The sequence below is a fragment of the Elgaria multicarinata genome, chromosome 3 (genome assembly GCF_023053635.1).
Source record: "Elgaria multicarinata webbii isolate HBS135686 ecotype San Diego chromosome 3, rElgMul1.1.pri, whole genome shotgun sequence".
NCBI lineage: Eukaryota > Metazoa > Chordata > Lepidosauria > Squamata > Anguidae > Elgaria > Elgaria multicarinata.
In genome coordinates this window covers 32,018,509-32,033,851 of record NC_086173.1, presented here as the reverse complement: position 1 = coordinate 32,033,851, position 15,343 = coordinate 32,018,509, and the positions used below count along the sequence as shown (strand labels likewise).

General features: G+C 40.3%; 1 protein-coding gene across 3 annotated transcripts in view; it reads right to left on the bottom strand.

The window, feature by feature from the left end:
- Positions 1-515: 515 nt before the first annotated feature.
- DIP2B (disco interacting protein 2 homolog B) overlaps positions 516-15,343 on the bottom strand; it is a 186,989-nt gene continuing 172,161 nt past the window's right edge. For all 3 annotated transcript variants that reach the window (XM_063119863.1, XM_063119862.1, XM_063119864.1), the window contains 9 exons: positions 14,646-14,776; positions 13,275-13,443; positions 10,554-10,724; positions 9,452-9,513; positions 7,244-7,301; positions 6,619-6,693; positions 6,107-6,284; positions 5,583-5,706; positions 516-4,479 (listed from right to left, as the gene is read on the bottom strand). In XM_063119863.1, coding sequence (XP_062975933.1) covers positions 4,227-4,479; positions 5,583-5,706; positions 6,107-6,284; positions 6,619-6,693; positions 7,244-7,301; positions 9,452-9,513; positions 10,554-10,724; positions 13,275-13,443; positions 14,646-14,776 — 1,221 coding nt within the window. In that variant the 3' untranslated portion in view covers positions 516-4,226. The remainder of the gene's footprint in view (positions 4,480-5,582; positions 5,707-6,106; positions 6,285-6,618; positions 6,694-7,243; positions 7,302-9,451; positions 9,514-10,553; positions 10,725-13,274; positions 13,444-14,645; positions 14,777-15,343) is intronic.

Here is a 15,343-nt window from a genome sequence, read left to right as displayed (position 1 = left end):
GTTTTTCACTTTGTATCAGCTCCCAAAGTGCCTCTTATTACCTTTAAATCCCTAAATGGTTTGGGCCAGGATACATAAAGGACTGCCTGCTCCTGTGCGATCCGATCCTCCTATGAAGATATGCCAAGGGGGGTCTTGTTGAGCATTCAGCCATCCAAAATGCACAGTTGGTGGCTACACAGAAGAGGGCTTTCAGGGTTGTCATGTCCTGACTGTGGAATTCCCTTCCTCCAGTTTCCTATGGGCTAGTGAAAACCTTTATTTAGACGAGCCCTCAGTGTGAGTAATCTGTATCTGCTAATGATTTAGGGATTATTATTTGCTTTTAAATTGTCTAAATATTGTTCAACTGCTGTTCTTACGTTGTTTGTTTTTATTGTGTTATTTGATTTTTTTACTGCATGCTACTTTTAAGCTGCTTTGCTGAAAAGCAGCTTAAAAGTTGCAAAAATAAAATCGTGTATTGAAAGAAGTGTGGGATAAAATGTTAATGAAATAATATTTTAAAAAACAAGTCAGGCATCATTATTTATTAACACAAGACAAAGGAGACACAATCAATGCGTTAATGGAACACTGTCCAGCCAGATGTTAAATTTTAAAAAAAAGTATATCTAAAACCTAATTTCAAATAAATAAAAAAAAACTTTATACATAATTACACTGTTGTAATTTGAATCTGACAATGGTAAACGTATTGACATCAAAGAAAGGAAAAAGAACACCTTCAGGGCTAAAGACAATGAATTTTGTGGTGGTGGTGGGGTTACAACCATATCTCCAGCACAGTTAAGCATGGTCCATAATTCGTGACTGCACAGCCAACTAAAATCAGAAAACCAGTGTAAATGAACAGGCTTGGTGTAACAGTTACATGAATATACTTAACAAGAGCAGAAATTCTTTTAAAGTAAGACGTGAAAGATAGTTTCATTGTTATGTGTTCATAGTAGTTCTCAGGCTAACAGCTGTTCCAAACGGCTTCATGGGAATGGATAATGTTGAAAACCTATTGGCTTGAATCCAGAGTTCCCATGAACTGAACTCCACTAACACGATGTCCCTGTTAGAGGGAAGCGATTTTTGCCAATTCCTCCTTTCCCCTGCAGCCCCCTGAAAAGCTTCTCCAGAAAGTTGTGGGACCATCCAGGGAGGTGGCATAGGGGCTGCAGGGGAAAGGAATTGGCAAAATTCCCCCCCTTCAAGTGCCTCGGAAGACATGTTGGTCCATTCCATGAACAGCAAGTACACTCTGGATCCATTCCCTTATATTTAGGTTCAACCTCACCTGAGCTAATAAGGAAATCCAAAAAAACTGGACTGGCAACATTGGTTTTACCTCTTTGGATTTACTACAAACCATCACCACCACTACATAGGTGGCTATACAGGAAAAGGAAGGGCAAGCTAGTGCCAGACAAATCACTTAGCAAAACCTACAGAGAACTGCATCCTTACTGAATTCCATTTATAAGCTGCAATATCTCATATACTGATGGAGAACATGGAATAACATACCCAAAGCCACACAGAGCAAATCAGTGTCAGAGCCCAGGTAAAGATGACACTGATTCCACAGTCACTCCTTTGGAATCTCAGCCATTTTGTATATGTTACCTGAAGGCAAACAATTGTGCAGCACTGAAGAGATCCTAAACCTAAACAAGTAGAATTGAAATCCCTGGAATATTAATTATAAGACTTTATGGAGGATAACACTCTGCATTAAAATTACACATTAAACTGGAAAGAAATTAAATGCTTAACAAACAAATCAAGTTTAAAAACTTTATCTGGAGACTGGTAGGGTTTCTTTCCCCGATATTCAGAATACAACTGAGATTTTCCAGACTGGAAATTCTAAAATGCCACTTTAGGAAGTTCTCTGATCTGCACATAAAATTTCTATCAAGCTATATCAGGGAAGAATTTATAGTTTAAAGAAGTGTGGGGTAGGAAAGATATCACATAGGTATAGAAAACTCCACACTTGTTAGCAGAGGAACATGTTATGGTTCCATTCAGTGGAAGGACACGGAGAAAGTGGTTTTTTATAAAAAATTGAGACCTCATAATAGCCAACATTGCAGTTAATAAATAAGGGCTGGAGTGCACAGGGCATTTATATGCTGAAGCCCATCTGTACTATGCTTTCACATGCTGAATACCAGCAACTGCTTGGCAGATGGGTGTTTTCCAAATAATTGCAAATGAGTTAAAACTACTTCAAGCACAGAGGGATTTTAATTTATGTAGCAGCACCACACTGTGGAAATACTGATAATGCATAATATTCAAACCGTCTCCACTAAGAACCAGTAGTTAATGTTTCAATGGCTTGAAGCAGTGGACTTCCTCTATCCCGTTCTAATTTTACCACAATTCTTTGTTTCGGGATACATCCCATCATCATATGTATGACCACAGATGATAACTGTAAATATTTTTTGATATATTTAAATGTGTCTAAATATTAATGTGTCAGGCCATTAAAAAAACCAACTGTTTGAAAGTTTGTACAGAAAGGTTTTCAAGTATACATTTGGAATTTGTTTTAAGGGATAGTTGTCAGAGCTGCACTTAATATAGCTGCTGTAGTTGAGGATTTAATCCAAGTTTATATTTATATCTCTTAAAAATGTCTAAAAACATTAACTTTGTTACAGGGTAGGTAAACAGATATTATTAAAATATTCTAACTATTTACACAATAGATCACAAATGGCCCAAGAAGAGTTGTCGCCATTTCAGGCATCCGCTTTCAGTGTCTTTCAACAAACATAAGGAGAAGTGAGGGAAGAAGAATATTAAGGGTGCAATCCAAAAAGTGATGCTATAAATAAAAAAGGTTGGAATCTTGCTTCTCCCATTAGAGATGGGGCTGCAAACCATTCTCAGACAATGGTGGTTCCAGCACATTTTAAGGCATCTATTGTCAGCAATTCTTTGAAGACTGGGAACTGAATGGCCACTTTGAATGGGCTAATCAGAATATTTGGAGAGGTATTTCCCCACACTTTCAACAGAATTGCACTGTCCTTGCTCTGAACACATTCCGCCAAAGCTTTTACTTTGCAGTAATGAGTCCCACCCAGAAAGCAGCGAGTGCATCATGGTAACGGCAGGGTTTTTTTTTTTTCCAGTTTAAGTGAAAGCGGCTCTGGCATTTGCATTGGATACTGTGCACAAATGATCAAGTGAAGGAAGGAAGGAATCATGACTTAGACCATGAATTGAGTGGTTCTGGTTAACTGGTGACCTGTCTAAACACCATTTCATGACAAGAGTAAGCAGAGGCTGTACAGATTATATTAAACATTCCAGAGTTGCAGAATGTTTTTCTTGTTTCTAAAATGCTTTTAAAGCTTATGGACTTCAGCCTCTTTTATAAACATGTGCCTTAAAAACTTTTGTTTCTACATGCTATGACATACTCTGGCCAGCAAAAAAAAAAGTAAAAACTGAACAGACAACCTTACCAGCATCTCTTGCATTAATTGCCTAACACACACGATTTATTTTAAGGACTTTGTTAAAATCTGTAGATGATGTCTACCTCATAGGTCATCGTTGTTTGAGCCAATTTTCTAAATAAATGAATTATGCATATTAATATTTACATATTTAAAATATAGGCAAAAACCTTTTTTTAATTCAAGAAATATCTATATGAATAAGTAATTCTTCAGTTCAGTGGATTATTGGATTTGGTCATGGCACAATTTTAAGTAAGCAGTGTGATCCCATATTAACAGAATACTACAGAATTAAGCTAACTTACAGTTGCAAAGCACACTGTTTACAAGGGGAATGAGCAGGACTCACATGACCTTGTTCTTATACACTGATATCTTAACTAAATAAACCCTCCCCTCATAGAATCCTAAAACAGTATTAGAAAAAAATACAAATATATACAATAGATGAAAAAGTTAACACTACAATAAAGGCCTTAGTAATTTGTTTTCTCATGCAGGCCAACTTTCCATTGTCTGTAAAGCTAACATCCTGCAATGCAAATGTTCTTCACTGCCGTCTTTTGCTTTTTGATCAGTCCGTCTTGCTGTCTACCAGTGAGAAAGAGAGATTGCAGGGGAGGAGTAAGAGAGCATGGTCCAGCTTCACAACAATCACTACTAATTGTCAACCAGCTTCTTTTTGTTTCCGCTTTTATCACTGGTCCTTGCAAAGTTTGTAAACTGTGCTGCAACCTGCCCCTCCCAAAATTACATATTGTATGCTACATAGATAGGATCCAGCTGGTCAGCCAAGAAGCTGTCACGGAGATGCATGCGCTGCTTCTCTCCTCTGGAATTGATTGGAATCACCCCAGGATCGACCACCACCACAACGCCCACAATCAGATAATGTTCTTCCAGAACCACATTGGTAACCAGAGGGACTAGATCGAGGGCCTCCTGTTCACAGCCACATAGCTCCACAACCACCACAAGTAAGTTGGTCCATGTGAATACAGCACTAGGAAAAAGTTAAAAAGGTCCATTGTTTATTACACATATTTACAGGTGGACATTTACATCTAAGTCTGCAGACATATAGCATGCATGCCTTCCAGTTGTTCATCAGACTTTGCCAATGTATGTAAGATTCCCCAGCCCTAAATTGTGCTAACGATTATTTTTTTAACAATAATATTCATATACCACTCCCCAATCAAAATTTCAGAGCAGTCTACAAGGGAACACATCACATTTTAATTTCTAGCAACTGGAACTTGGGATGCTTTTCTCTCATTGAAACCCACTTAAAGCCCTCAATACTTTTTCATTGATTGATATTTACATATCATATATGGTAATTTCTTAATCCTACTTTTAACAACTGATGAAATTAGAATTTAGTTTTGTTTCCAAGTCCTTAAATGTGCTGCCTCCAGTAACAGAGGCAGTAAGATTATATACACTAGTTGCTGGGGAACATGGCTGGGGGAGTGCTGTTGCACCGTGCCCTGCTTGTGGGTCCCTGATTGACAGCTGGTTGGCCACTGTGTGAACAGAGTGCTGAAGTAGATGGACTCATCCAGCATGGCTCTTATGTTCTTAAATCCAGGTTTGGGTCATTTATTATGCATCATCTAAGATTACAGTTTGGAATAGATGCTATCTATTCTCATTTAGTGGGCCCAATTTAAAATTTAAGGATCACTTCATGCATGACTTTTTTTAAAGACGTACACCTGAAAATATCAAGTATGAATGCAACAAATAGGAATCTAAAACCACATGTATTAGTACATTGGTCAGAGAGTTAAGACTGATAGCCACTCCGTTTAGTGAACACTCAGTAGCAAGATCTGTTGCAGTGTAACATGTAGAATGGCCCTAAATACTTTTCAGTTATTCACATATCAACACCGAAGAAAATGCCTGGAACTGTTATCCAAGTCTCTCATTAAATACTAGCCTCAGCTCAATAATTTCCCATCATGCGGTCAGAAAAGCAAGGATCCATATTGCTATGATCATGCAGCCATGATAAATGACCCTATTTTGTACTGCTACACCTTAGCAATGCTGCATTTCTGTTTTAAGGAGGAATAAACATGTTTCATAGTTTCATACCATTCAGCAATGCTCCTGTGCGTCCGAGAAACTGAGGTCTCTATGTCAATTGGATGATAACGCAACCCTCGTAGTTCTAGAGTCTCATCCAGTGCTCCTACGACATATAGTGCATCATGGCGTTCTAAGAAAGAATGTTAAAGAATAAATGTATAGATTCTTCAAAATGGAGTTGGTAAGGTGTGGTGAAATACTCTGGAAGTTCAATTTTTTAAAAAATGAGGCTCCTCATTTTTTAACAGAATTCTACGAGATTAACCCCCTTTGCTATAGCAAGTTCCCCCTATATTCTAGCAGGCATAGAAGCCACTAAAGGTCTTTTATCACAGTATTATGACATTGGAAGTACTATTGCAAGTCACTCCTGAATCTAAAAATAGAGAAGTGTACAAGGAAATATGCATGCAATTAGTTCAGGGAGAAGCTAGATGCAAGAAGGTTTCCTCCTGAAGTTAACTACACACTGTCACCATCAGAAGTTATGAACTCTGTTCACAGAAAGGAAAAAGACTGTTTTGCCCTACCTCCACTGGCTGCTGTGAGCTCAGTCCGGCGTACAAAGCCAAGGTACCCCGTTCGTGCCCAGAGAGTTTGGGCAGCATCACCAAAGCTCAGGCGGGTGTTGAAATGATCCGCTTGGAGGGTTTCATTATCATAGATAGTGTAGTAACCACTGGCAGTGTGGGGGCTGTTCACCCAGATCTGTGAAGTTGATAAACCACAAGACTTGCAAAGCAACTTTTAAAGGAGATCAAACAAAGGCTAATAATAAAAAAATAAAAAAAGACATCTTGCAATGAAACAGCGTGGAGTGAAAGGGGAAAAAATAAAATACTGGAATGCAGATTCATTCAGAATGTTGGATTTTTATAAAATGTATTTACTTCATGTGCAAGCTCAAGAAGCTGAACAAGACATGTGCCATCAACAGTGCCATGCATACCAGAGACATTCCCTTTTGACACAAATGAAAGCTGTCCAAGACTGGCCCAGACCAGATGCACATACATAAGACAAGAACAACAGCAACACATACCTCCCCAAGGTGAGAATCTCCAACAGGTCCTTTGGTCTCAGGATTGACAATGATCACTTTGACCCCAGGCAATATCTAACAGAGATGAAAAAGGCAGGGAGGTGTTGAAAGTTTGCTTGTGGATTATCGTGAGCAGATGTAAATGACCCTTAAGGTTTACAAGTCTGTCTTTTCAATTTCTGAGAGGTATAATACAGTTCTTATGCTAGCAAATGCAATGCAAGCAATGAGGTATTTCATAGCAAGGAAGCATTTCCAGATTTGAAATCTGGGTTGATGGGATTCAGTTCAGCTTAATAAATCCTCACAATCCATCAATGTTCATGTTGGTGCAATAATCCACCCACTAATATCCTGAGTTATATCCTCCAATTTTTGTCCAATTTGTATACTTCTTAAAAATTAATTTTAAATATCTTCAGAATACACCCCCAAAACAATGTGTCAAATGACTGAATAACCTCCATTCTAAATAGGGCAAACTTGTGGAACAACCTTTTAGCTGTCACACAGAGGAGTTCAGCAGTTTTCTATCCCATGCTCAATTAGTTCTGCTGCACATTCTCAAGGATCCAAAGGTATCTGTTTGAGTGCCAAGGTAACCCACAAACAGACATGACATTACCTTGCCTGATTCAGAGAGCAGCAGGCTCTGGGGAGCACCTCTTTCAACTAACCGTACTCTGGAGAAAGAGATGCATATTAAAAAAAAGTAACAAAAAGCAAGTGCTTGTGTTTTTGGAGCAATTATTAGAAGAAATGAAAAATAACCTTTCCAAATATTCTGGACAACTGTAAAATGTATTCTGTTTAAATTCATATCATAGCATTATACATTTCTTATTAATAAACAAGACATTAACCAACAGTCACTTCTGAACAATTGTTCTTGCTGTATGTAGAGTAAACAACTGACCATGTCAGGCATAAGTCTTCAACAAGACCGGAGGCCTTGTTGATTGTAGGTAGATTTATTAGGAATAGTTTTGGAAGTGGGTCTCTGTCAGAAGTTCCCATGGGAGTATCTTGCTCACTCCCTTGCTCAGCCTTGAAGCTGCTAGTTCTTTGGGAACTGATACAGTGTTTTACAAAGGTGGGGGCCCACTTGTTGAAGGAGTCACTCAGATGGTAGCATCATCTTGGTGGGCTGAATAGTGCCACCATAGGCATGGTTTACAGGTCAGAGAACCGGTCTGTCAAGTGGCTTTGAACAAGCCTTTATAAGCTGGAGCAAAAGCTGAAAAGCTTTTGCTAGGTTCATCTTTCGACACAAGGCCTAAAATCCCTCCCTATTTGGATACATCTCTGTTTGGGACTTTGAAGGCACTCTGCACATGGACTCTCTTCTATTTGGACTTTGAATTTCTAACGACTGTGCCATGAAAAGTACTGTGAGTCTTTTCATAGACTTGAACTTGCATTTATTGTGGATTGTGTGTTTGTGGCCAGCTCAGCATTTGGCAGCTTGGTGCCTGAGGTTTTACCTTCCCTGTGATCATGTTTACCAAGTCAGCTCAGCATTCAGCAGGCAGGGTTTGATTGAGTGTGATCTTTCTCTGCCAAACTCAGGTGGCAGGGAGTTGCTGGTGCTAAGCAGAAAGTATGGGACTCCTGTGCCCGAGGTGTTACCCTTCCTGTGATCTTGTGGGCATGAGCCATGTCCGCTGAGTTAACAGCATATGCAGTGTTTGGAGAAGCTCCCTTGAATGGCTTGCTAAGCCTTTCAAGAACTCCCCCCACCCCCTGCCCTCTGGGTGATTGCCTGAAGGATCGTATCAGGAATGGAGCCTACAGCTTTCTGACCATCATTCGGCTTTAAGTGTTTTTGGAGTGTGTAACTGTTAAGCCTTTTACTGTGGGATTTCCTCAATAAAAAGAAGTCTCACTGATGTGAGTGTCTCATGTCAGTTTGCCAGCATATATGAATGCCAGAGGAAACAGGCATGCACATGACGTATCAGAAGAGAAAAACACACACAGGTGAAATAGTATAATTGGCTCACTGCTAAGCAACAGCTGGAAAGCCATGCATTCTGCAAACGGGCTCAGTGTTTTAGTTTCTGTAGTACTGTATTATGGGAGAAGGGGAGAGCAGGTTGAAGTTCCTCAGATCTAGGTTGCTAAATACTGGGCCCATGTAGCTGTTAAGAGAATAAGGGATCCAGTGAATAACTGTCTCAAGGAGAAGAATGCTTCAACAGCTAATTAATTTTTTTGGGTCTATGTACTTAGCTTCTTGCCTCCTTTCCAAAGGGTCTTGCACTCCCCAAAACTGCTTGGCACCATTCTAGGCCCTGATATGATAAGAAGGTAAATATTCACCTGGTTCATGCAACATACTGCAGCTCACCACGCGTTATTTAATCCATGATAAGCCATGGTTTCTGCAGGCAGCCTTTAGTATGTGCAATTCCCAATCAGCTTTGAATATGAAGTCTCCAATTGGGGGGTTGTCATGTCGTCTGAACCTGACCATCAGAGGTAATGCAAGGGTTAAACAACATAACCGATGGCTTGGTGTAAGCTTATACAAGGGTTGTTTAATTCTCGCATGACCCCTAATGCCCAGGTTCAGACAACACAACAACCTCCTGATCGGGGCTTGCATATTCAAAATGGGAGCTGACACACACTGTAATCCTTGAAGGTTAATTAACCAATAATGGGCTATTGGGTCATGCAAACTGGCCCATCTGCTTGTTCAAATCCAGCCATATCGTGACAAGGTAAGGAAATTTGTGTGAATGACTTAAACTACATGATCAATTTTGTTCAAAGCATTCAAATAACAAAGACCAATAACAACAACAACAACAACAAATAGTAGTAGTACCTGTCATGTCTTAAGGATTTCAAATCAACATACACTGTCGTGGGATCAGGCCCTGAGGTTCCCTAAAACATTAAAAGAATTATTTTAAAATGTGTTTATTTCCAGTTTCTAATGAGAGAAATAATAATTATAGCCAATTCAGTAATTTGAATGGAGTGAAAACTAGATGATGAAATGCCCAATGATATAAAGTGATGTTAGTGAGCAAGGGAATGTATTAAGGGAATGCTTTCTGCTGCAGCTGCAACAAGGCTTGCAGATATGCTCTCCTGGGAGAAGTTCTACCACTTCTGGCTAACACCACAATTCCCCCTTTTTCTCAATCCATTGGCCCCGATGAACAAGAGGCAGACAGTGGCCCTTCTTCCCTCTTCCTCATACTTTTGCGTGGCATTTAAAAACTGAAGCTGAATGTGGCATTTAAAAACACTGAGTTGTCTTTCGATTAATAGTCAAGCTGACTTGCTTCTGTTTGACAGCTCCTTTGAGCAAAGGTGGCCTCTTGGAAAACCTCACACAAAAAATGCTGTTAGATAATAAGACAATGACTCAGTTTGCATGGAACAGCTAAGTATGAGTTGTTTAACCCATAGTTAGTCGTGGCTTCCTGGCAGTGAGCAAACATGCTGCCTCCCACACACTGTCACTTCCGCTTTCAATCAGCTGTAATCAACAATCCAGGAATGCCCCATAAGCAATTGTTGAGTTAACTCTGGGTTGTTTAAATCCCAAATAATCCAGAGTTCTGGGTTCAGACATCACAATAACAATCCAGGAATGGGGGCATTCCTGGGTTGTTCATTACAGGCATAAGCGTGCAGGTGGCAATGTGTTCGCTCTTTGCTGTGCGGCCCCACCAATTCGTGCAAAAGCAACAGAGGAATTGGCATGACATGCAAACAGTGTATTTACAATGTATTAAGGCATCAGTGAAAAGAAGGGCCATAAAAAAGGTTCTCTACTGAGCACCTGGTAAATAAACACTAAATCCTTCAGCCTCATATATATTAGCCACACTTCCGGGTTCAGAATAGGTTGGGAACAGATCTGTTGTGCAGTTCCTCCAAATCCCAATAAGGAACTGACAAGTCTCCACTATTACCTGTAAACAGATAGCTACATTGACTCTTGACCCAAAGGTGGTGCTGACTGCACGAGATGACAGCCCAATATCCTTGAAGAGCTTGGAGAAGGACTGAGTAAGGGCGACTCGTGGGCGCTCCTCTGCCACCACTACACAGGTCCGAACACCTGAAAGGTGAATGCCTCTTGCCTGCCAATAGATAAGAGGTGAAAAGGGCTGAAATTTGTAACCTTCAAACAGTTCAAGCACAACTTTAGTCAATCCTAACACCCAGGGAGACCATTTGTCCCACAAAACAAAACTATGTTCTTTGTTATGCCCCCCAATTACTAGGGAATCACTGGCATGAGCTTACTGTTTAATATTCCTAATCTACTCCCTATGCTGGGGCAAACAAACAAAATGTTCTAACTGTACTCTTCCCATATCATCTGTAGTATTTAGATCTATATAGGTGCCCAAAGCTCTCTCAGGCCTTTATGACAGAGGGGGGAAAGTTAAGGATCAAAAGACAAACTGCATTCAAAACGTCAGATCACTATGTACCATTGGGTAATCATTAAAACAATATGCATGTGTGTGTAAATGGCAAGATACCGATCTGGTCGCACTAACACAGAAGGGGGGGGGGAGTTTTAACAATGGGGCCCAATGACTCACCCTTCCCAATCTACCTCTGACTAAACTCTAGTTGACATCAAAGAGTACAAGTCAAGGCTCAATCTGTGCCTCATTTTTATAACACACACCAAGTAATGCTAAGAAGCAAATAAATGACTATGATTTTCTGATTCAACCTCAAGAGGAACAATATCAGTTTTATTTAATCAAACCAATAGTCATAACAGGTATCAATCTTGCACCAATGAAGCTAACATTTTTCAATTAGGAAAACCCATGACATTGTCATATTTCATCCTTAATAAATATGTTCAAGATACATCACTCTAATATCAACTTTGGTTAAAATGACTAGAAGAGTATAAGAAAAATAATATAAAATACAGCGAGGAACGTCATAGTTAAGAAATAATTGCCTTTTCCAGAGATTTAAATTAAACTCAAGCAACAATGCGAGTACGCATGAGTAGCTCTACTCGTACAGCTCCTCTATTAATTTCAATGAGGTTTAGACAGGATAATTTCTCAGTAGATGTTTCTAAACTGAATTTTGAAGCTGTGCTATTTAAGGTAGCCAGACAAACTTTTTCAAAAGAAAATTATTAACTTACAAAACTTCTTCTTATTGCCAAGTCTAAAGGCCTTTATTCCATTCTTATTCTCCTTGATCTAACTGCAGCCTTTGACACAGATGATCACGATCTTCTTTTGGATTCCCTTCATGACCTCGGATTTTGTGGCTCTGTCTATAACTGGTTTGCCTCCTATCTAGCGGGTCGCTCTTTCAACGTGTTGGCTAATGGCAGCTCGTCTTCTTCTTTTCCCCTTTCAGTAGGGGTTCCGCAAGGCTCGGTGCTTGGCCTGTTGTTGTTTTCTTTATACATGTTGCCCTTGGGTAATCTTATTCAATCTCATGGCCTCCAATATCACCTGTATGCCGATGATACACAATTATATCTTTCATCTCCGGATCTTTCTCCTGATGTTCACGATCGTATCTCAGCATGTCTTTCAGATATCTCAGCTTGGTTGCTTCACCGTCATTTGAAACTTAATATGGCAAAGACTGAATTGCTTGTTTTTCCTCCTAAACCTTCTCCTCATCTCTCATTCTCTCTTACTGTCAATAATGTTACACTTACTCCAGTCAAGGAAGCTCGTAGTCTTGGCTTTATATTTGATTCCTCGCTCTCTTTTATTCCTCATATTGAGACAGTAGCTAAATCCTGTCGTTGTTTCCTGTATAATATTGCCAGGATTCGATTATTTTTGTCTGTCTCTTCTGCCAAGACTCTTGTTCATGCATTGGTTATTTCTCGGTTGGACTACTGCAACCTTCTTCTCACTGGCCTTCCTTCTTCTCACATCAGTTCGTTGGTTTCTGTTCACCACTCTGCTGCTAAGATCATCTTCTTGGCTCGCCACTCTGACCATGTTACTCCACTTCTGAAATCTCTTCATTGGCTTCCAATTCACTTCAGAATCCAATATAAACTTCTCCTGTTGACCTACAAAGCTTTTCACTGTCTAGCTCCTTCCTATCTCTCCTCTCTCATCTCACACTATTGCCCCGCTCGTGCTCTTCGCTCCTTTGATGCCATGTTTCTCACCTGCCCAAGGGTCTCTACTTCCCTTGCTCGGCTTCATCCATTTTCTTCTGCTGCCCCTTACGCCTGGAACACTCTTCCAGAACATTTGAGAACTACAAGTTCAATCGCAGCTTTTAAAGCTCAGCTAAAAACTTTTCTTTTTCCTAAAGCTTTTAAAACTTGATTTTGTTCTGACTTTTATACTATTAGTTTTACTCTACCCTGTGCCTGTTAGGTGCATTCTCTTCCCCTCCTTATTGTTTTATTATGATTTTATTAGAATGTAAGCCTATGCGGCAGGGTCTTGCTATTTTATTGTTTTACTCTGTACAGCACCATGTACATTGATGGCACTATATAAATTAATAATAATAATAATAATAATAACAACAGCAACAACAAAACAAAAAAGACTCAAAATTGTGTTCTAATAGTCTGAAAAGGGAAATGTCCATTTTAAAAAGAAAGGAATATTTTTAAACTATCATTCCCACCCTCAATACACATGATTTAAGCCTGAACTTCTTACCTTTAGTACATCCACCTGATTCCCAAGCCCCTTTGTACACATGTCCATGACTGAGTAGGAACAGAAAGTGTCTCGTATTTTGTACTGGCTTACAGTGGAGAGCCACAGGAAAAGGTTGGATTCCAACTCCATAGGAGGAATTAAGATAGACTGGTGACCAGAATACACACTGCCAAGAAAGACCACAGATAAGATGATATATCAGTTCCTGGAAGTAGATGGGTTTTATTAATTTCATACAGCTTTAGAATGTGATCCACAAACTTGCTCTCCTGATGGTGGCACACACTTGCCACTCTTTTCTGTGCACAGACATGCCCCCGACCGCCCCCCACCAATTAGTGCTGGCATCTCCACGCCAGTAAATCCGAGGCTATACGTAACCACGGGGCTGTTCAGCAGCTGCTGACAGTGTCCCATTCTTAGCTGGAGCTGCTGTTGACTGCTGTTATGACATTTGTTTATAAGGTATTTTTAATGTACTTCACTACATGACTCCAAAGAGCCCTTGGAGCTTGCCCTACATGACCTCAGTTATTGCTTAGAATTTGTGGAGGCTCAGCGACTTGCACTGCTGCAGGGCATACGGTACTGCAAATTTGTGGACGGTGCCCATTTGGGGCACATGCGTTATCAAATTTAGGTCCTGGGCTTCAAATAGTTTATGAACAACTAGAGAACTACATTTAAAATTATTTTTTTATGCAAATGGAGGACTAAATTTAAATTCAGTTCTTTGTACCAGATAAACTCACTGCTTATGACAACAGCAGCAGCAGCACAAGTACCATCTCCCTATGGATATAGAGTCCATAAGGGAAAAGGCTAGAATGCTTTGACTGTACAGAGCATAGATGGGGAACTTCAGGAGGGTCAGGGGCTGTTTTCACACCCTCCCTGGACCCCAGACCCCTGAAAAAATTAAGACAAACCTGAAGTTTGTTCAGCAGCAAACCGCTCCACAACTCTACAAAATGTAAATGTAGTTTGTCTGCAAGCTACATTTGACCTTTTAACCCCATGGACGCCATTTTGTTCCTTTGAAAAAAGAAATCTGCGTCTGTCAAATTCAGGGGACGCATGTGGCCTCTAGACTGCACATTGCCCACCCCTGGTATAGAGATTCACTGTAAGCAAAAGCCTCTAATGCTAGACATCTTGCTAATGAAACTGGCATGCTCTTTTGGAGACAACAAATTAGGATTTTTGGCCCTTGTGAACTGGATTCGCTTCACATGGAGAGAAAGGTCCTAATCCTAGATGTTACAGTCAAGCCCTCCAATAGACGGCAACCACTGCTCTACTTTACATCAGCAAGGGATCTATCCTTTGCAAGCCTACCAGCAATCCTAATTACATCTTGGCTCCTACCTGCAAAGGCACCAAAGTGCAAAGCCGAGTCCACAATAGGGATCTAGACAGATGGCGATCTGCCTTGAGGAGTATAGTTCGCACTGGAGTTTTATGGCTCTACAGAGGGCGCTGACTGATGCATGGGACATCTAGGGGGAGAGAGAGAGAGAGAGAGGGTGTTGAATCCCAGTGGCACAATAACAAGAATGTGATAAACACAACCTTACATGTAAACGCATGAGAAGCCACATTACAACCCATGGGAGTAAGTGATGTTGACACTCAAAGCACTAGTGTAGCTGCTTCACCAGATCAGGACAAAGAGCCCAGAATCAATTCTTAGTAGATATATATCTGCTTTCTTCACAGTGGTGCTAAGGGCGCCATGCTGTTACCATATCTTACAATCTCTTGGTAAAAAGGCAGGAAAGGGTGACTGTCCTCACTGTACCAACAGATACACAGGAAAAAACAAAGCTAAGAGTGATCAAAGAATTTTGTCCATCCTCCAACAGGCAGTCTGCGGCAAGGCAAGAAACAAAGCCATATCCTAGCCCAGTTCTCAGACTGCTTAATTACTGTTGCTCCCCCAAAACCACAGGATCTCAAACACTTTGTCCAAACACTGCCACTGTTTACCAGCATCTCCAGCCCTGAGGAATGATGTTACATCACGTGCCAATTCATTGTATTTGTTCTTTGGCAGCCAAACCTGT